This window comes from Prionailurus viverrinus, chromosome D2 (genome assembly GCF_022837055.1).
Source record: "Prionailurus viverrinus isolate Anna chromosome D2, UM_Priviv_1.0, whole genome shotgun sequence".
Classification (NCBI taxonomy): Eukaryota; Metazoa; Chordata; class Mammalia; order Carnivora; family Felidae; genus Prionailurus; species Prionailurus viverrinus.
Genome location: NC_062571.1, coordinates 14297975 through 14320077, shown reverse-complemented (window position 1 = coordinate 14320077; position 22103 = coordinate 14297975). Strand labels below are relative to the sequence as shown.

The window sequence follows — 22103 nt, the reverse complement described above, 5'->3', positions numbered from 1 at the left end:
AATCCTAGTGGGGCCCTAATGAGTTCTGAGTTTATGCTGTTGATGCACAGTGCCAAAGAAGGGGCATGTGAGGATGAGAAAGGCCACCCAGAGATCTGTCTAATGGTTCTTGATTCCCTGAACTTGCACTTGGAATTATTGAAAAATGTTATCAGTTATTCCTGCCAGATCAAGGGAATGAGTGGCCCAACGCATGGAGTTAATTTCTTTCGATCGTTAGACCTTCTCGCCTGTTGGAAATACCAATGTGTGCTCCACTTTGAAAGCTTCTAATGCTGCAGACTGATTTATTTGGGTAAAACTCCATTTCTGGTTCTTGGAGCTACTTGAAGTGATTATTTTTAAACATGGGTAACCACAAAAATAATTTGTTATTCTTACTGTTTAATACTACAAAGGCCTCTTAAGCAGTGTTAATATTTCAGAGCAAATTAATTGAAGCGGTCTGTTTTCTGACTATTGAAAACCTTTGCTGGATTTTATATTTTTATTATTAATTTTGAAGAGATTAAGTAAAGCTCTCTGCTTAAAAAGAATGTAATTTTAATAGTATTTTTCAAACCATATGCATTATGACCCAAGAGCAGATCATACTAAAATCAACTTACTTGATCACAATCAGCATTTAAAAAAATTTTTTTTAATGTTTATTTGTTTTTGAGAGAGAGAGAGAGAGAGAGAGAGAGAGGGAGGGAGAGACAGAGAGAGAGAAGGAGACACAGAATCCGAAGCAGGCTCCAGGCTCTGAGCTATTAGCACAGAGCCTGACACGGGGCTTGAACCCACAAACCATGAGATCATGACCTGAGCTGAAGTCAGACGCTTAACCGACTGAGCCACCCAAGCACTCCACAGTCAGCATTTTTTTTTTGCAATAAAAGAACAGAACAAAATATATGGAACAGAACAGAAGAATAGAATAGAATAGAATAGAATAGAATAGAATAGAATAGAATTAGAAATAGAATAGAAATAATAGAATAGAAATAATAGAAGAGAAGAGAAGAGAAGAGAAGAGAAGAGAAGTGTTCATACATGGTAAGGGTAGTATTTTATTAAATATTCAGCTCAGTTATATATGTGTTTGTACATGCCAAGCATATTTTTACCAAGTTTTAAATTGGCATATGGTTTACAAACAGTAAAATTCATCCTTTCAGTGTAAAATTCTATGAATTTTTAAGAAATGTAGATTTCTTTCTGTCAAAAAAGTGAGAAACCATTTAAAGGGAGAGTCTACTAACTGAAGTATTCACGAAAGATAATATTCTTTTAAGTTCTTTGGAGGAAGTGACAACTATCTTATCTTGGAAGATAATTTCATACACCCCAAATTTTAAAGCCAAATGGCACCTTGGAAATTGTTCAGTTCATTGTTTTCAAAACCTTCTTTTTACAGTGACAACTGTTTTATAAACTGAATCTAACATGGACATAGAAAAGTAGAGTCAGTCTGCGGAGAGACCAGGAAAAACAGTCTGGAAACTACCAATGGGGGCTAACTATTGTGTGCCCAAGTTAGGAAGCTGAGGCCAGAGTAGGCTGAGTGGCCCCTCGAGGTTGGCCACTCTTCTTGCCAGAGCTGGTGCTCAAACTTGAGCTGTTGCTGGCTGTTATTCAGGGCATTTTCCATGTCTCTTGGGCTCAAGAGAGTCACACGTATTACTTACTCCCACCAAGGGGATCACGTGCCTGTTTGGAATAGTGTGATGAGTCTGAAAATACATTCCAGTACAGAAGATTGAAATGGCCAGTGACCACCATGAACGGCAGATGCAGGAGTCAGTCCAGGAAGACCAGACCAGACTGTTTGGGCAACACGAGTTATTTAGGGAGGCCGGAGACTGAATATAGAGCTGGACCTGGGAGTCCAGTACCAGAAAGAAAAGTAGTAAGCCTCCAGAACTTGAGGAATCAACTGGGTCCTTAGAACTATGCACTTCCTTGATGATTCATCCCAAGGTTGCCTGCCCTTCTCTTCCTAAAGGGCCATGGCCAGGACCCCACATAGGGTTGCAATTTAAATAGAGCCTCTTGGGTGTACAAGAAACTGGCTGATTTGTCTTCTTTCTTACCTGAGACTTCTCCTTTCACTTCCTTACTCTGGTTCGCAAGTGGGAAGTAGGGGTTAGGCTGGGAGGCTGTTGAAGGCAGGCCAGGGACTATAAAACTCATACCCACGTTATATAAGTTCTGCGTCATAGACTTGTTACTCTCTGTATCTGTTGAGTAAACTTACTCCATTGTTTGGACCATCGTACTAAGAACGCAAAGCCCACTGACTCTTATGAGCCTGCTGTACCAGAATGCCACAGATGGCCATTAAATATCCCATCTCCCCAACCTCAGCAATGAAAAGAGAAAACCAGAGCGTGGGGTTAGTGACAAAGAACATTCTTCTGTCACAGAGGACGGCACGTCATGTAAAGCTGAGGGAAATGCTGGGTTTGGTGAGCAAACCATTGACCATTTTTAGAAGATGACATTTATGAATATGACCTGGAAAAAGTCAACCCCCAGTCCGTCTTTCAGATAAATTCCTACAATATTAAATTTAAGACCGGTAGGTACCCAGTGACATCGTTCAGTTATTAGCTCACACAAGCATCCTCCATAGAACAGGGTTAAATGAGCTAACCTCTTGCCTAGATATTATATATACAGGATTTGTTTCCATTGATACTTGGGGGATCATGTCTGTCTTTATTGAAAGAATTATTAGCATCCTTTTTTATGTGATTTGAGAATTGGGTTTTTAAGTGGGGAGCTTGTGTGATTTTCTAGGTATCCCTGAGTTAGGTCATGGTGGCCTCACCCTAGCATAGGGTTTTAAATTGTTGGAATTCTCAAAATACCAGTGTGCTCATATACCAGCACACAGTTAATATTCTAGAATAATTTTATGTATGTAAGTTTGTAAATATGCATCCTCACCACACTCACTCCCCCCAGAAAAGTGTGCACTCAGGAGTGTCAGCTCTCACATGGTCAAGCCACAGGAACTCCTTTTTTAAAAAGGGGAGTAGAGGAAATATTTGGTGGGCGTTAAGATTTTTTTGTTGGAACACAAGGTATGAGCTAATAGAGTACAGAAAATGAGAAACAGCATTCGGTTCTTAAAAATAAGGGGAGGAAGCTGAGATGAGATTTGGTACCGCCTTTTTGATAAGCGGAAGTTGATAGACATGAGGAGGTGATGACCTCTTAGGTATCAGAAGATCCTGGAGTATCCCGTAGGGGGGAAAAGAAGGTTTAGGTATAACTACTTAATGAGTGAAGTTGACAGGAGTATTTAACAACACTTAATGAGTGCCTGAGTGTCTCAGTCAGTAGAGCGTCCAACTTCGGCTCAGGTCATGGTCTCACAGTTTGTGAGTTCGAGCCCCGCATTGGGCTCTCTGCTGTCAGCACAGAGCCCCCCTTCGGATCCTCTGTTTCCCCTTTCTCTCTGCCTCTCCCAGACTCGCTCTGTCCAAAATAAATAAACAGAAAAAAAACCAATACTTGATCATCTGTTTAACTTGTATAAGACATTGCAGTAAATAGGAAGATGCATAAAGAAACAGACAACTATTTATTGGGCACTTTCATTGTGAGCTGCCCAGTAGAATGAGTGTGGTGGACGGGCTAATTTTAAGTCTCAGGGGTATTTGCTTTGGCAGCAAGTAAAGCTAAAAATTGAAGTTCTGGGGAGACCCAGACTCCAGGAGGTGCAAAAGCATGATGAAATCTATTGAAACCATATTCAAGGGGCGCCTGGGTGGCGCAGTCGGTTAAGCGTCCGACTTCAGCCAGGTCACGATCTCGTGGTCCGTGAGTTCGAGCCCCGCGTCGGGCTCTGGGCTGATGGCTCAGAGCCTGGAGCCTGTTTCCGATTCTGTGTCTCCCTCTCTCTCTGCCCCTCCCCCGTTCATGCTCTGTCTCTCTCTGTCCCAAAAATAAATAAACGTTGAAAAAAAAATAAAAAAAAAAAGAAACCATATTCAAGTGCAAGGAAATGAATTATGGATTACCTGATTAGTATCTCCTACCTGAATTAGAATAGTTAAGTGGAGTTTTTACATTTTACATCTCTAACAAGTGAATAGCATGGCAGGCTTTTCTGAGTGCAATAGTGATTTGTTCAGACTGGAATATAAATCCCTGCTTGGCCAGTTTGCACACTCTATGACCTGGGACATTTTATATAAATCTCTCTTTGCCTCAGTTTCCCCATCTATAAAACAAGGTAACAGCAATCTCACAGAGCTCTTGTAAGTAAATAATGAAATGATTTCTGCAAAGCAAACTAACATGGTATTTGATACATAGTAAGTACTCAAAAAATAAGTAGTCATGTGATATTTGTTTTAGTTACTGTATATAATGTTGATTGATGAACTTAGTGAAACAACACATAAGAATATTATATTGCGTATCTACAAGGCCCTCTTTATATAAGATGAAATTCTTTTGCTTTGGGCCTATTTATGCTTAATTTTTACAAAGAAGGGAACGGATAGCTTATTGACTTAGACTGTCATCTCTAGGGGTCTTGAGACAAGTTCATGGAAGAGGCATATAATGTCGAGGCTACCACTAGAGGGCTCTGCAGAGACCCTGTAATCCTTTACTTGGCTATAGTGATGAAGCAACCTTGAGAAACCATGGCCTTTCGCAGAGCCAGGGGCCATTCTGTCCATCGGGACTGTTCAAGAGGGCAAGGAATAGCAAGATCCCTACAAGACCACTTGTAAGAACCACTTCTGCCAGGGACCCGAGGCTTTGCACGTGGATGGCACCAGAAACGACAGTTAGGTACCAGGCTAGGGTTGCTCTCTGCCTCTTACCACTCCACCGAGTTAGTCTTATGGGGGACGCGAGTTACATCGTATAGTAGAATATCAGCTTTGAGACAGGAAACCAAGCAGAGTTGGGAGGCTCTCAAACTCTGGGGAAAGACTTAACAATAACAAAACCCACCTTGAATGACCACCGAATCTTCCGTTTCCCAGAGGAGGCTGGGACTCCGACGGGTGCCTGGGCATGTGCGAGTGAGATGCCCATTGGGCCTCGTGGAGTTCTTGGGCTGTGCAAGCCCTGTGCATCCTACCTGCAGGGTGATGGCAGGGCACCTCGAATGATGCATTATCATTGCATAAACGTCCTGGGGACTCGGTGGTCACTCAAGGATCACCCCAGCCAATGATGCAGTAGGGATGTCATTGCTTTTTATCATGCGTCATTGGCCAGTAGCTTACAGCTGGGTATGAGTGGGAGCAGTGAGACCCGTGTGTGCAGAGGCAAATGCCAGACCGGCGGCAGCAGCATGAACCTGGGAGCTGGGCAGAGATGAAGTTTCTCCACTTCCCAGGGAGTTGGGACTCGCTGGACCCGGCCGGTGGGGCAGGAACAGAAATCTCAAGCCTTCCTCTTGTTGCTGCTTTGCTCTATGGACTTTGCATCTTCTGCCCCCCCACCAAAAATTGTCCCCAGAGGCCAGACAAGATAACGTGTCCCTAGACTCTTTCAAAGAAGTTCACACAAGCCGTTGGGGAAGCTTTGCTTTTTTCCTGACTTCTTCCTGTAAACCACAGCTCAGGACTTTGTGCAGGGAAGTCAGCTCTCAATGCAAAGTCAAACGCCTCGCATTTTAAACTCGAGGCTAAGTTCTCTGATGTCCCCTCCCGCGAGCGAGCGGTGGTGGCAAAGGGCAGACCTGGGAGCTGATGGCCAGCCCCGCAGGAGGCCACAGCCGGGACAGGGCTGGGAGGGAGGGCCCGGGCTGCTGCTGCGGGGGGCCGGGCGTCCCAGGGCGGGGGGCGGAGCAGGTGAGCCCGTGGGGTGGGCGTGGGGAGCGCACTTGTACGTGACGTTGGAGTTTGCAGCAACCTCCAGGCAGGAGGCTGTGGGCGCGTGTGTGGAGTGGCTGCGCGGCCAGGGAAGATGTGCTCGGAGGGGCGGCCGCCGCAGTGAGCCGCGCGGCGACAGGAGCCCGGCCGGCAGCCCCGGGGGCAGGGCCTGAGCGGCCAGCCGCTCGCGCTCCTCCGCGGCGGAGGCCACCGGGACCGGACCCGAGAGGCGCGCCCCGGCCGGCCCCAGGATGTAGGCGATCGGCGGAGGCGCTCCTGCAGGCGGAGGGCTCATCATGAAGAAGCACTCGGCCCGGGTGGCCCCGCTCAGCGCCTGCAACAGTCCGGTCCTTACCCTCACCAAAGTGGAAGGTAATGGCCCCGGGGCTGGCGGGGGTTGGGGGGCACCTTGCTGGGGCTGCCTGGCCGTGGGTGCTGCCGTGCTCCCCAGGAAGCGTCGCCCGCAGTGCAGCGCCCCGATGCCTGATGCCTGCGGGGGGCGGGGGTGGCAGCTGGAGAGGTGGCTCCCGGGCGCGCCGGGCTGAGCTGCTGCAGGGTCTGCGGGGCTGTCCCCCTGCTGCCAGAACACAGGGCTGGCTCCTCCCTGCGTGGCCCCCAGTACATCTGGCAACAGCAGCGGGCAGCGGTGGCCTGAGCTCCTGCCTGTCCTGTCCTGAGGCACCTGCCAGCTGGGGCCGAGGAGGAAGGGGTCTCCCAGACACTAACCAGTGCTCACACCAACCGCCACCACCACACTGCACACACAGGCGCGCGCGCGCACACACACACACACACACACACACACACACACACACTTGAATACCCTGGGTTTGGAGCGTCACCCCCACCCCCACCCCTAGGAAGACCAGAGGTATTGCTCTGCTGGTGGAGGAAGGAGATATGTATCTGCCGCAGCCCAAATCAGCCTTCCTGCCCCTGAAGCCTGCCAGCCCCCCAGCAGTGTGAGTGCCCAGCTCCCTGGGAACGGGCGGGCAAGCAGGTGAGAGAGAAGCCACCAGCAGCCTGTAAACAGGTCCTTTCCCCAACTCAGGGGAAAGACACAGACACTTACTCAGACACAGCTGTTATCCTGCTGGAGTAAAGGGGACCTCCCTTTCTGATGGGGGGCAGGGAGGGGGGATGCAGAGAGAGACCAGTCTCCATTCTGAACTGCTCTAACGGGAGGTGGAATGACTGAGTCTTCCTAGAGCTGGCCACGTTGGCCAGGCGCGAGGGCTGGGAGGGAGCCCCCGGCCAGTGGGGACAGGAAGGCAGACCCCTCGGTTCCAGGCCTTCGTGTCTCCTGAGCTAACAGAGCCCGGTGCAACCAGTGTGTAGGAGAGAGCCCAGCTTCTACCTTGTCCCTGGGACTGCAGCCTGGAGTCCAGACCTCTGTATGATGGCCTCCAAGGACCTGTACCCCTCATGAGTCCTTGTTTGTCACAGTGAGAACCAGTAAGAATGAGATGGAAACTTGGGGCGGTTGTGTACTCCACACGCAGCCCAGCCGGTCCACCAGGATCGACCAGGAGCCATCCTGGTACCATTACCCCCCATCGAACAGCTAAGGACTGTGAGACCCTGCAAGGCAGATTGACTTGTCCAAGACCCATAGCTAATGGGTGGTGAGACAGGAATGGACTTCTGGGCCCTCTGATCCCAAACCTGTGCTTTTCAGGACACGATTCTTCACGAACCTGCAACTCCTTACCATTTGCATCATTTTCTGTCTAAAGGAGGCTGATTTTTTTTTTCCCCTTCGTGTAGCTGTCTCTTCCCCTTCCCCATCCCGATCTTAGGAGAGACATGGTATCTGTTATCTACACCTAAGTTTAGTGCATGTGCCGACTTTCCTAAGGGGTTCTGCATTTCCAGGCCTTCTCAGGGACACTGCCCAGGCGTGCGTGCAAGATGGGGGAGGGGAAGGATTGGAGGATGTGTATGTCCCATAGGGAAGCTGGAAATGTCTGCCCACTCCTGGGGTCCTTGTGGGAAGTCACCCACCTCCACCTTTTAAGTACAGCAGGCTGGTGCTGCTTTCCAACAGCAGAGTGTCTCCCCACCCCCCGCCCCCACCCCCGCCCCCGCCCCTGGCAATCCCCAGCCCATCGTGCAGGACACAGAGTCAGGCTGAATATGGACGGCGAGGTCACCCAGGCTGGGTGCCCCGTGACCCCAGAGGTGCTGCAGGAGGCAGGGAGGGACATGCCAGCCCCAGGTTCACCTTCAGGGAATAAAAATGGGGACACCCTCCTCCGTTGCCTTAGGTGTAAGTGTCAGGTGAACTCTGAGCCTCCCGTCCACACTGACAACCTTAGCAAGCCATGGACTCGGTTTTTAAACCAACATTTGCCCCTACGCGTCTGTAGTGGAAAGTGTATTTCACTGAGAATCGGAGAGATCAGGGATGAAGACTGTGCCCTTCTCCTTCTCTGCCCCCCGCCCGACTTGCGTAAATCGTGAGCGCTGAGCCTCAGTTTCCTTGTTTTGAGCCCTGGTAAAACAGAAGTCATAAACCCACCTCAGCTGACTTTTGGGAATGCAGTGAGGTAGGATGGGTGATAATACCTAGCACATACCTGGCACACAGTAGCTGCTTAATAAACATCTGGCACTCCTCCAGTCACAGACTGTCTTGTGCCTTCAGCAAACCTTCTTGCTCTCAAAGAGTAAGGGAATGAGGACGGTATCTAGAAGCATCCACAGAGTTCCGGTGATGCTAGAAAGCCCCCAGTTCCCTTTTTGCCTAGGATACCTACGTGTATGTCAGCAGAAGTCTGCAGGCCAGGGCCGGATAAAACCTGCCATTGGTACGCCCGGGAATACATGTAGCACTTTCTCTCTGCCTTTTTCTTTTTTTCTTTTTCTTTTTTTTTTTTTTTGCTTGGTGTTTTTGTTCAGTTTGGCTCTTGGTCTATTTTTTGAAACCATTTACATCTTATGTGCTCGCTTTGGAAGTGCTGAATCATTTTGTTTTGCCTTGGATGCACAGGGCAGGGTGGTCCCCATCCTGTGGCTGTTTCTGTGTGGCTGGCAGACGGGCTATAGTGACAGAATGCAGCCAGCAAGGAATATTTATTGGGTTGTGGAGTGTGTCTTCTATGGGGAGGCAAGAAGGCACCAGCATGCGGCACATATAAAACCAAAATAGAAAATGCAATGCTGGGCTGAACTGAAACACAGAAAAATGGACAAGCGGACTTCATTTACTCGCCAGAGACCTCATCCCACCCGACTCCCCATCCGTTGCCCACTTAGCGAGGCCCTGGAAACGCAAAAATAAACAACAACGCTAGCTTCGTTTCCTCAGGGAAGTTTTCAGTCTAGTGCCAAAGAGACATGCAGATAGATACATTATCTAGCATAAGAGAGAAAGTTCTGGTACAGAGCTAAGGACAAAGTGTCACGGGGACGCTGATAATTGAGTAATCTAAGGAGGCCCTCGCGAGGAGGAGACCTCCTTGAGGAGAAGACCTTCCTGAACAAGAGGAGGCCTGTCTGAGGAGGAAGCCTTCTGAGGTAGAGGTGTTGTAACCGAAGTGAGAAAACTTGTCAGGCGCAGAAGGGAGGGTGAGCTGTTTCAGGCAGAGGGACTGGTGTGTGCACAGGCTTGGCCAGGAAGCATGAGAAGGGAGAGCAGCTGGGCCCCAGAGAGGGGTTGAGGCTCGAAAAGTGGTTTCCAGCCAGGTTGATGGCATCTGTCCCGTCTGACAGCATAGCTCGTTCTCCGATCCTTTCCCTCCCTTTCCCATCGGATGCAGACACTGAGCATCGATCAGTGGTACATCTCTAGTAGAGCAGTGTTTCCTGGGACCGTCTACATTCACAACCAGCTAAATCACACTCCGTAGAATTACATTCAGTAGGAATCGGTAGTTGAGAAATGCAGTAGGTTTCCCCAAGAGGCTGGCGGTGTGTAGTATTCTGGAAAGAGTGAGGGCTTTAGCATTAGGTGGGCCGGATTTAGTGCCCACCTCTCGTGCTGACCTGAGTAACTTCGGCAAATGACTCAAGCTCAGTGGGAATCCGTTCTCTTACGTGAAAGCGAAGAGGGGCGAGACGTCCCTCTTAACACTGAGAATGGTTGTTTTCGCGAATGTGACTGCCGTGTTGCAGACACTTTGTTTGGGGAGATGGCTGCCTTCCTGCTCTTTCTCCCGAAGGAAGGATAAGCATTGTTACCCCAACTGATAGACAAGGAAACCGAGGTTCAGAGAAACTGCTCCTGCAAGGTCATGCAGTTTGAAAGTAAGCATGTCAGGCTGCGTGTCCGGATCTTCACTGGCTCCAGGGTGTTGCAGAACCTCTGTACAACTGCATTTCATTTGATTGGCAGTGGGAATTGCATCTGCTCATGGCACTCTGTAAGGGCTGGGTAGATGTTTGCTCACTGGAGCTCCCACTGCAATATGGCGTAGAGGTCTGGACCGTCCCTGGGACTCACAGACCCACTGTCATTGATATGCTTAGTACCTCTGCTCTGGGGCTGTCAGCCTGTCTCAGCCACCCCCAGTGTAGGTGTGGCTACTGGGTTTCTATTAATGGGGTAGGGCTGTCATCCTGGGGTGCCCCATTATCACGTAGGTGGAGCCCCAGCCCTGTTGGTCCCGTCTTACGGGAGTCTTGAGAAACATACTGCCAAAGGGTTCCTGTACCCAAAAATGTTTGCCTGGTTGGGTGGTCCCAGACCTGAAAGTTCAGTAACAAAAGTCATTTGTCATTTGTGTATTGAACACACACGTTACCTAGTCCGTGCAAGAGAATGAACTGGATGTTGCTTGAGGATGCTAGAGGGATAAATTACACAGAGCTCCCAAACAAGGGAGAAATGTCGCATATGCCATGTTGGAATCTCATTTTCTTTTTAATTCCATGAAAGGATGATAACATGAATGACGCGTTTCAGCAGAGGGCGCGCTCCCGTCTGGCTGGGACGCAGGTGACCACTAAATAGCTCTCTGGCCACCAGTCCACCCCCCCCCCCCGCTTTGCCAAAATGACATAAACGAAGGACACGCTTTCCTGCTGAGCCTGGAGGTGGCCTCAGGATCTTTCTCATCTCCAAAATGCAGGTGATGACCGTACATCCTTTGGAACTGGACTTGAGCACGATCAGGACAGCGTGGTAGAGGCTGTTCCTGTGCCCTGTGCTGTCATGGGTGGGAGGTACGAACAAAGTGTTCCTGGAAGAGGCAACCCACAGACAGAGGTGCACAGCTAGGGAAGGCTGGCACGTGGCAGTGACCTGTGTGCCCTCTCCTGGGGCCAGAGCTCACGCTACCTGAAGAAGTAGTGGGGGACGGAAGGGGCCAGGGTTCACAGGCCTCCTGAATGCTGGACTCAGGAGAGTAAATTGCAGCAGGGAGGAAGGGGAAGCCAAAGAAGGGGGGAAACACACCATCGAAGTCGGAGAAAATTGGACAGTCTTCTATAGCTGTGGTGTTCCAAATGGGTCACGAAGTCTATTTCATCCGTCACAATTAATGTTTTTGAATGAAGACAGGAGGATAGAGTCAACAGTGTCAAAACGTATCACGGTTTCGGGTGGAGTGCTGGAAAGGGAGCCGCCAAAGGCAGCTCTACAGGTGAAGCCTGAAGGTTCTCCAGGAGCAGAGATGCCATGAACAGTAGTGGCAATGGCAAGGGTGGGAGGGGAGGCACATCCATGAAGGAGAGTTGGGGGTCGGGTTTAGATGGGCTGAGCCGGAAGCCTTGGCAGTGCCTTCACGCGCAGGTGTGGAGCGGGCCAGGAGGTGGAGGGAGGGGTGGCGGAGGCTGAGTGACTGATGAGGTGAGAGCTGGCTCGAGGGGAGGGAGTAGGCATGTGCAGAGTCCTCACAGCCACGTGCACCTGGGAGACAGGGCGGGAGAGAAGTCTCTGCAGGCCGAACCAGAGGACCCACGTCATAGAGCATCATAGAAACCACAGGAGGAAAACCAAGAAAGAGCGAGCATGACGTGGTTGCAAATACAGTAAAACCTTGCTTTGCGAGCATAGTTCGTTCCAGAAACCTGCTTGCCGTTCAAAGCACTTGAAGCAGATTTCAAGAACCGTTGGCTCAGTTGTGATCACGTGACATTCGGCGGCCCCTGTTACTCAGACTGCAAGACGTCGCTCGTTTATCAAGTCAGAATTTTTCAGAAATGTGTGCTCGTCTTGCGGAACGCTCGCAGAACAAGTTACTTGCGATCCAGGGTTTTACTGTACAGCCAAGGAGGGCAGTTCTGTAGAAACGATTTCAGGTGGGTGCTGGTCTGCTGGCCAGATCGCAAGGGGTGAGTGTTGGGTGAGGCAGAGGAACAGCAGGTGTGGGGATACTTGGTTAATGTGTTTGGCAGTGAGAGCGGTTCTTTAAAGATTATTTACTTATTATTTTGAGAGAGAGAGAGAGGGAGAGAGAGGGAGCACGCATGGGGGAGGGGCAGAGAGAGAGGGGGACAGGGAATCCCAAGCAGGCTCCGCACTGTCAGCGCAGAGTTCGACGTGGGGCTCGATCCCACGAACTGCAAAGTCATGACCGGAGCCAAAATCAAGAGTCAGACGCTTAACTGACTGAGCCACCCAAGCGCCCCTGGCTGCGAGAGCAGTTCTCCACCTTCAGAGGGAGGAGAGAGTTTGAAAGCAAAGCATTGCTGTAGAGCAGAGGAAGGAGGCTGGTTCCGGCACAGGAGAAATGTGGTTCACGCAACAGTGGCCCGGGCAGGGGGTGGGGGTGCGGCAAGGGGCACGGGAGGAAAGCACAAGACGAGAGAAGGGGGCAGTGGCCCTGAGAAAGAGAAATGGAAGAGCTGATGAGCGAAGACACGGAAATGTGGACACGGCAGGGGAGGGAAGTCAAGGACCTGAGCTGGTGACTTTGATCTTCTTTGCAACGTAGGACGTGGAATCATCTGCCGAAGATCGCGGATGGGGACTGGAGGCTTCAGAGGTGGGAAAGAGTTCAGAATAGCTGCCTTGGAAGAGCCAAGAAGAGATGTAATTCTTAAAAGCCTTTTTGGCGAGTGATCCCTACTCACTGGTTAAGACATCGTGTGACTTGGGAAAGCATGTGTGGGGAGGAACACCGGGTGAGGGTCGGGACGCTGACGTTTCCTGCTCCCCCGCTTGCTGATTAATATACTGGACGTGTCGCCTCACCTCTTGGAGCCCGGCCTTCTCTTCTCTGAAAAGATGGGGGATTAGAATAGATCTCCTACCCACTGTCTTCGCAAGACACATTCTATGAGTCTAGGAAGTAGCTTCCTCATTAGTAGAGATGGGTTTATCTGCTTAAAACCCTTCACTAGCTATACTCCAGAGAGCAGGGCTCTGAGGAAATGAAACCCGGCAGAAGTAAGAAATTCAGCCTGTGTTGTGTGCGTGCACCATGTGTGTGCATGTGTGTGTGTGTGTGTGTCCACAAGGAGGCATGTACTCTCGGAGTATTTGAACATGGGGAGGAAAGACCAGCTGTGTGAGTACAACTTGCTCCCTGAATCTTCAGCAGCCGGAAACTGCTGGCCTCCAGAGACGACCCCCAGGTGATGGGGCGATGCAAAAAAAAAAAAAAAAAAGTACAGGAAGATCTCTGGAAAGTACTGGAAGTCATAAGCCTTGCTCGAGGCAGGCCTGGGTGTTTTTGTAGAAAAGCCTCATGGTTCGGGATTAGCCGAGCCACGTCCCCGTCAGTTGGTACAGAAGGCGGGAGACAAAGCTTGGGAGGAAGAGGTTCACACGTTCAGGCCGACCCCACTTCCGGTCAGAACGCGTTCAGTCCTGCCCGTATGTGACCCTGCTGAGAACTTGGTGGTCTGTTTCAGAAAACAGTGCTTTGTTCTTCAAGGAAATTGAGTAAGAGCCCATGCCATCAGCTAAAATAGGGCCCTGTTGTCCCGCTCCCCTCTGGGGGACAAGGCCCCAGGGCGCACCCCTTCCTGCCTGTGGAAGGATTCTGCCTGGAGGGGCCATCCCCGCATCCAGCCTACCCTCTTGGGAAACCCTGGCCTGTCCCCATGAGCTCCGCCAGCCTGAGCTCCTGTCCACGCACAGGTCGAAGGGATCCTCTGACTAGGAAACACGTCAGCAACGGGGAGTGTGTGCGTGTTGGCCTGTGTTTGTGTGCGGGTCACTGGCCGCCCCCAAACATCACCGGCTGCATGTGGTGAGCCCCTGCTGTGGGTACAGAGGTGCCGTGTGCCCGGGGCCGTGCAGATGGCGAGATTCCCGGGGACTGTGCGGGCCACTCACTGGCAGGGCGGCGGAGTAAGACTGGGTGCCCGCGAGCTGGCTGGAAGGCAGGCCTTGCTCCCCTCCCAAGGGAGACGTGGACTTCTCCTTCCCCGGGGCTCCAACGGCTGCCTTGAAAGCTTACCTGTAGCCAGTCACTTTCTCAGATGTCACGTTCGCCTGAGGCTGTGTACCCGTCGGGATTGTCTTAAAGCCGGTCTTTCCACACTTGAGTGTCATGGGGGGCCCTCTAAGGAAATGCAGAGTGGGGTGCAAATGCCACTGCAGATGTCTGGGATGTCTGGCCGCTGGCCAGATGTGGGCGTGACCCACTCTAGCTCTCTAACTGCCACAGGGTAGGGCTTCAGGGTTCACCACCCCCCCCCCCAGTTCTGTATCCACACCGGGGAAATCATTTGGGTTTTTTGTTTGTATTTTTTAACGTTTACTTATTTTTGAGAATGAGTGAGAGCTCAAGTGGGGGAGGGACAGAGAGAGAGCGGGGACAGAGGATCTGAAGCAGGCTCTGTGCCCACAGCAGAGAGCCCAATGCGGGGCTCGAACCCACAAAGCACGAGGTCATGACCTGAGCTGAAGTCAGACACTTAACCGACTGAGCCACCCTGGTGCCTGTTTGGATTTTTAAAAAGAACTTTGCAGTTGCCTTGTGTTCTGTCTCTGCAGACTGCCTCCGGGACTCACTTTCCAACAAAGGCCTGAGCAATTCACAGGAGGCGCACGCGTGTGAGATAGTATCTCATGTCTCTAATCCAGCGATCAGTGCAGTTACTTCTTCTCCTGAAAGGTTATCCAAATAAGTACCCCGTCCTCTGCAGCTTGGCCCCACGTCGTGCACGGTGGCGGTCACGGTCTGTGTTCCCACCCCCATAAGCACAGCGCACAGCGCTGTGACTCCCTCAGGTTATTCCGCTGAGGCTGCCCTAACTAAGCACTGTGGACTGGGTGGCTCGGACGGCAGACATGGGTTTCCTCAGTTCTGGAGGCAGGAAGTCCAAGATCAAGGTGGTGGCAAATCTGGTTCCTGATGAGGGTCTCTTCCAGGCTTGTAGAGGGCCGCCCCTTCCCTATGTCCTCACGTGGCCTTTCTTCCATGTGCACCCAGGGAGACAGAGAGAGAGAGTGAGCTCTCTGCCATCTCTTCTTATAAGGCCACACCCTGTCAGACCAGAGCCCCATCCTTATGACCTCATTTAACCTTAAATACTTGATTAAAGGCACCGTCTCCAAACACAGGCACACTGGGGGTTAAGGCTTCAATGTATGAATTTGGTGGGGAAGACGCAGAAGTTCATGACAAACTGTTCCAGGATGGTAAGTCCTGGCCCAGAGTCCCATACCCAGTGAGGTTCTTCCAAGGGTCTCTCTTCTAGAAACCTGAAGCCCATCTCCAGCGATCTGCAGTTCTGACCGGGGTGTGGGGCACCACGACCCTAATCCACTTTCGTAGGGGAGAATAAGGGTGCTCTCTGTTCCTGTCGATGTTTGGGAGTCAGAGGCTTGGAAGGGCATCTCAGCCACTAACTAACCTGTGACCTTGGAGAGCAACTGTCAGATCCTCAGCCGTCCGATCTGCAAAACAATAGTCATACTGACCGCCAACATTATGACAGGTTAAAGAAAAAAAAAAGATCTATAAAATCCTCTCACAGAGAGTAAGGCGTGTATACAAGTGACGCATACCTGTCACTTATCCCTTTTCCTGCCTGTGCCCCCACCTCTTCCTTTCTCAGGGTCAGCATCCAACTTTAATCATCTGTGGATTCTGTTCTTTCCTTGTGACCAGTGCTAGCCAGGAGCACGTATGAATAATGCGAGTATTTTCCGACCCCAAATCCAGGAGTCCAAGCATGGTCTGGCAAGTACGGATGGGCATAACGGGTCAGGGTATGTGAAGTGGGCATTGCTTTGGGACATCCAGCCTCTTCTTCCCTCTTCTCCAAACCACTACCTACACACACACACACACACACACACACACACACACACACACACACCCCATCATGCATAAACTCACTGCGCAAGTATTGAAAGAGTATATCAGGTAAGCAAAACCTGACGTGCATTTTTGGGAGATGAATTACACTTGCACGTGGCCGTAAACAAAAACTTCCTTCTGAGCTCCTCAATTTTATAAAAGCTACTTAGTTGGGTGGCCTGGCTCTGAACCGGCGTATGCATTGGTGGCCAGTCAATGGGCAATTTCTCATCAGGCACTCTCCCCTGGGCAGCCCGGGACACAAAAACGAGAGAGTAGGTTCTGGTTCCCAGAGCACCTCTCAGTCATGCCCTGTTTGGATGGAGCTGGAGGCACAGAACCTCGTAAGATGCGGGCACATAAGCACTGCCCCTTTGTGCTGCACAGAGGGTGTCAGTGAATGTTAGTTGGACAAGCAGCCTAAAAACATAACTAGTCCACCCGAGAGAAAGGAAAACATACAAGTAACACAGAGACTTTTATGTGAGCGTTCACAGCAGTGTTATTCACAGTAGCTGAAACCTGGAAGCGATGCACCTGTCCGTCAGCTGATGAACGGAGAAACACAATGTAGAATATCCATAAAATGGAATGCCACCTGACCATAAAAGGGAATGAGCTGATGTCACGTGCTGCAACATGGACGAACCCCAAAGACGTGGTGGTCAATGAAAGAAGTCAGATGCAGAAATCTCCGTATTTATATGAAATACCCAGAATAGGCAGATTGGTAGAGGTGGAAGCTTTGTGGTTGTCTGGGGTTGGCGTGGACAAGGATGGCTGACTGAAAGTGGGCATCAGGACTCATTTTGAGGTGATGGAAATGTTCTACGACTGGATAGTGGTGATGGTTTCACAATTCCGTAAATGTAATAAAAATCGTGCATTGTACTCCTAAAGCAAGTTAACTTTATGGTTACGAAATTTATGCCTCCAGAAAGCTATGAAAGATAATTATGTAAGTCTCATTGATGGAGATGTTGTTGAGGGCTACCTCCTCCCAGTAGAGACCGGGTATTGCCTTTGCTTCTGGGAGGCTGGGACCATGCCAGCCAGTAGGTCTTTGATCCCGGCTCTGGGACCATGCCAGCCAGTGGGTCTTTGGTCTCAGCTCTGGGTCCTTTACCCCTAAGACATGATTTGGGCACTTACTAAGTGCAAACTTTTTCATAGAGTCACCAAAAGTCTACTTGTTCTCAGGCGACCTCAGAAAGAAAGTTAGTGTTCTCTTGGAAATTTGGAGGAGCTATTTTATGGGAACTTTAAGTTACGAGTGAATGCTTTTCCAGTTTTTCCTCCTTTCTCATGATAGAAATGGGCTTTCGCTAAATAAACGCAAAAGCCCCCGGGGAAAGCAGCGGACAGCTCCTGAGGCTTGCCCTGGCCTGCGAATGAGTGGCTAAAACAGACCTCCAGCTCACCCATTATGAGCTAGAGTTTCCTTGTCCTGAGCAGACTCTGTCTCTGGGAGCTGCTGCTTCTTGACCCAAGACGGTGAATGCAATCTAAGTGCCAGTAGGGGACCAGCAGTGCGTGTGATGTTGCAGGTGGTAGGACTGAAGCATGGTTTCAGTAAATTGCCTGACTCCGGGACAGAGCTCCGGATGGAAGTTCATGCACAGGTGTGGTTTCGTCTCACCGCGTCGTGAAGTGCACGTTGTGCATAAGAGAACACTCCTCCGACCCGGGGAAGAGCCCTCCTGTCCCCCAGCGCTTCTGAGTGAATCAAGTGGCATAACCAATAGGGAGATGCTTGAGTCCACAATTCCAGCGTGTGGCAGTACAACCAGGGGGCCAGAGCGTATGGTCCACTTTGCCCGCAGAACTGTTGAGGCTAGAGTTAGGATGGGAGGCAGAGGATCGTGGATAGAAAGGTAGTTAGTTAGTGGTTGGCGGGAGGGGGTGTTGGAAGAGCGAAGGTGACATAAATAACATTCCTCGTCGTACAACAATGGTCAGAGGAGCCGAGACAGGAAACAGCGTGAGGCTGATTCCGCACTGATTTCTTTGAGACAATCTGCACTTCCTGTTTCAGCTGTTCTAAAGGAGTGAAATCAAAGGCAGAGGACTCACTTGACTTGCAATTTAGGATGGGAGGGAAAGTCAGCAAGAGTTCCCTGCGCTTGAAAACTTGAGAGGTTTTTGAGAAGGGATGCTCTATCCCTTTTTGTAATTCCTTCTCTCTGAAGTCTGAGCATAAATCAGTGCATTTAAAATGACCCTGAGAATGGTACCTAACATGGGGTACGTTTGCTGCCTTTCAAATAGCGGAGAACCAGGGGCGCCTGGGTGGCTCAGTCGGTTAAGCATCTGACTTTGGCTCAGGTCATGATCTTGCGGTTTGTGAGTTCGAGCCCCATGTCGGGCTCTGAGCTGTCAGCATAGAGCGTGGAGCCTGCTTCGGGTTCTGTGTCTCCCCTGCTCATGCTGTCTGTCTGTCTCTTTTCTCTCAAAAATAAATAAACATAAAAAATTAAAAAAAATAGTGGAGAACCAATGCATCTGAAAACCAAATTTATTATATCACTCTCTATTTACTCCTTAACTAATTCTGTCTATTGGTTATAGATGCTGGGGTATGAACTTCCTAAATAAAGAACGACTAACACCTGAATTTTCTCCCATCCTTTCAGCCACCCTGGCCAAGTGTCTGGCCAAGGCAAGAACACTGTATGTTAACTAACTTGAATTAAAAAAAAAAAATTGGTTATCAAGGTGGGGCAAGGTAGCAATGGATTTCAGACCCCACCGCCTTCCTCACTGCCCCTCAGCACGCCCTGTGTATTCCTGACCCTGAACTTTGTTCCACTTTCTACTCAGGGCCTTTCTATCTTTCATCCAGGCCAGGCTTCTGCATCATCTGGTTCTTTCCACCGGTATCATGGCCCATGCTGGTTGTGCTCTGTTCACAATTTCCATTACAGTCAAAATCCCTGTGTTTCACACATGATTGTTCTGTAGTTCTTTCACAGGTCTGTTTTGTCATTCCCAGACAGACTGTAAGTTCCTGAAGAACAGTAACCATGCTTTATATTTATTTCATTGACTGCCTGGAGCTCTTGGCACGGGGCAGATGCTTCATGGCAGCTCCCGAGTCAGCTGAGATATTCCTATGATACATCATACTGAATGTCGCCCTTTGAAACTTATGAAGTCCATGCTGTTATGCATTCAGTTAAATGAATACTAGAAGAAATACAGTATGATCCCAGTTTTGCTGTGTGTGTGTGTGTGTGTGTGTGTGTGAGACAAAGACACTAAAGACCAGGGAGACTGTGGCAAAATCTCCATGGTATTATCTCTGGGTATTAAAATTAGTCTGTAGTCCTTATTATGTATGCTATTCAGCAATTTTGTAAACTACTTGTAAAGAAAACTTTTAGTTTATGGGAGGTAGATCTAGTATTAGGAATGAATGAGGCAATGAAATTGATAAGTAATTATTATTATCATAAGAAGCTCCGTACAGTGAAATGGAAAGTTGGCCGTGAATTTGGCTTGGATGCCTGCGATTCCTTGTGGGTCTGTTCCAGTGTCCCAAAGTGTGTTCCAAGGGGCACCATTCCTACCACAGGTGTTACGTTTAAATAATATAGGAAACACACATTCTGTAGCTGTGGAAATTCATAATGCCCATCAGCTCTGAATACTCCTTAAGCAAAGCAACCTGGTTCTGATCTATCTACCTAGTATTCTCCAGACTTTTCTGATCATGGAATCCTTTCTTTCTTATAATGCCTATTAATGTTGGGAAACATTGTTCTATCTTATTTTTAAAGAAGAGCCTAGATTGCAGTTTTGAATGTCTTTATTTTGCTTGTCTATTTTTTAAGATTTTTTTATTTTAATTAACCTCTACACCTAACGTGGGGCTCAAACTCACAACCCTGAGATCAAGAGTCACACGCTGTACCAGCTTGTGTGTTCTTAATATTCCCTTGGTTAAATGATCCAAAAGGCTTACAAAATTAAGAGTATAACTTCTCATGGGGCGCCTGGGTGGCTCAGTTGGTTAAGTGTCCGACTTCGGCTCAGGTTATGATCTCACTGTTCATGGGTTCCAGGCCTGCGTCTGGCTCTGTGCCGACAGTTCAGAGCCTGAAGCCTTGTTCCGATTCTGTGTCTCCCTCTCCCTCCTCCCACTTGCCCATCTCGAGCTCTTTCTCTCTGTCTCTCTCTAAAGCAAATAAACATTTAAAAAATCTTTATAAAAAAGAGTATAACTTCTTGATTCCAAATCTACGGAAGTATTTTAACACAGCATTACATGATTTGGTGACTTTCTCTTTCATCGGAACAGCACACAGCATCTGTCATCGCTTAATTCTTTAAGGTGTTTATTTTTAATGTTTATGTGTTTTTGAGAGACAGGGAGTGCAAGTGGGGGAGGGACACAGAGAGAAGGAGACAGAGGATCCGAAGCAGGCTCTGCACTGACAGCAGAGAGCCCGATGTGGGGCTCGAACTCACGAACCGTGAGATCATGACCTGAGCCGAAGTCAGACGCTCAACCGACTGAGCCACCCAGGTGCCCCTAATTCTTTAAGTTTTAAAACTGTATTTTGCACAGAGAAGGGCTAAATGAAAAAACAAAAAACAAAAAGCCGCAAGCCTGAATTTACTCAGCCTCCTCCAGAGTCTGTCTTTAGTAGGAAGTTAGTCGTGTGAAACTGCATTTGATTTGTCCGTGGACGTGTTCTTTCATCTCCATAGTTGTCTTTTCCATGAGTTTTTGACAGTGGTAATGGTGGTTGAGAAATCACCCCCAACACTGCTTGGAAATTATCCCCATTAATGAAGGCTTGCAGGGTCAGTCCCACATGCCCGGCATTCAGTGTATATAAATTGAAATATGCGTGCATCTATCTGAAATTAAATTTCCCTTAAGTTGCCGGGGTTCGCTGGGAACAAAGTCAAGCCATACTTGTGGGAGGACATATGCGAACCTGCTTGCTTTTGCCCTCCTGTCTCCTGCTCTCCAGCCCATGACAGAGACCCGCCACTTGCCGGAAGCTGAGAGGGTGATTAAGCATTTGATTTTCCAGAGGCCTTCTCATTGTCATATACACTCCCATGAAAAGTAAGAGGAAGAAAGAAATTAAACACTAATAAAGCAGGCAAGGAAGCACACTATAGATGGTGTCGAGCAGGATTTGAGCTAGTAAAGGACGTGATCACTCACGTGAGTAGCCACGTAAGGCCTGGTAGAACCTTTGGCTAAAACAGATACAACCGGGGACTGACAGTTGGGTCAGGATTTTTGCCTCGTGCATTTACTGTTTTAGAGAGCATCATACACGAAGCTCAGTTGACCGTGTTTAAACAGAATATATAGAGTATGTTTGGCCCCAGGAGATTTTGCACTGACTCCTGCACCCCTGTAATAGACACGGCCTTTGAGCACTGGGCGCCCCCGTCCAACTAAGTGCCGGGCTGACCGTCTGAAAGGCAAGTGCGCTGGAAATTTGCATCTGTCCATGGTTACACCCTACGCACCGTTACAGCTCTGTCTGCATTTCCAGCTGACCGGCTCGCACACAATCGTGAATGAAAACCAAACGGTGGAAAATAACGCCTTTCTACCTCCTCTTGGTCTGTGGGAATGACTCTGCCCCAGGGCCAAGCTTCGGGCTGCAGGCTGGCTCCCAGAAGTCACGTGGCTTAGAACGGGGTGTCTGAGGCCTTCCACAGCCTCTGCTGCCAGAGGCTGTGGTTTTTAAGTAACGCTTCGCAGTGGGACTGAAGGCCGTCGGCAGGAAGACAAAGCAAATAGAGAAGAGGGGGAACGTCTATTTTTGCTCTCCACGTGGAGTAAGATGAGCATCTTGGCATTCGTGCGTTGGACGGGCAGAAGGAGCTGGTGTCCGTGGACTGGGAGCTTTCAGAGGTCAGGGCCTGTGCCCTTCTCAGGCATGCATCCCCGGACCCGGCATGCCCGGCGCCCCGGAGCACAGCAGGATGGGTGAGCCGACACAGACCAGGGTGAAAATGTTTCCGCCTCTCCATGCGTGCTGGAGACGTGTTTCCCAAACACTGGTGTGCACGCAAACCACCTGTTGAGAGGCAGATT

General features: G+C 49.6%; 1 protein-coding gene across 2 annotated transcripts in view; it reads left to right on the top strand.

Moving 5' to 3' along the window:
- SLC35F3 (solute carrier family 35 member F3) overlaps positions 1 to 22103 on the top strand; it is a 400268-nt gene that overhangs the window by 274229 nt on the left and 103936 nt on the right. Inside the window, exon 1 of one of the 2 annotated variants that reach the window (XM_047824386.1) lies at positions 5948 to 6203. The exons of the other annotated variant lie outside the window; for it this stretch is intronic. Coding sequence (XP_047680342.1) covers positions 6128 to 6203 — 76 coding nt within the window. The 5' untranslated portion in view covers positions 5948 to 6127. Of the gene's footprint in view, positions 1 to 5947; positions 6204 to 22103 lie in introns of those variants that run through there. 2 annotated transcript variants of the gene reach the window in all.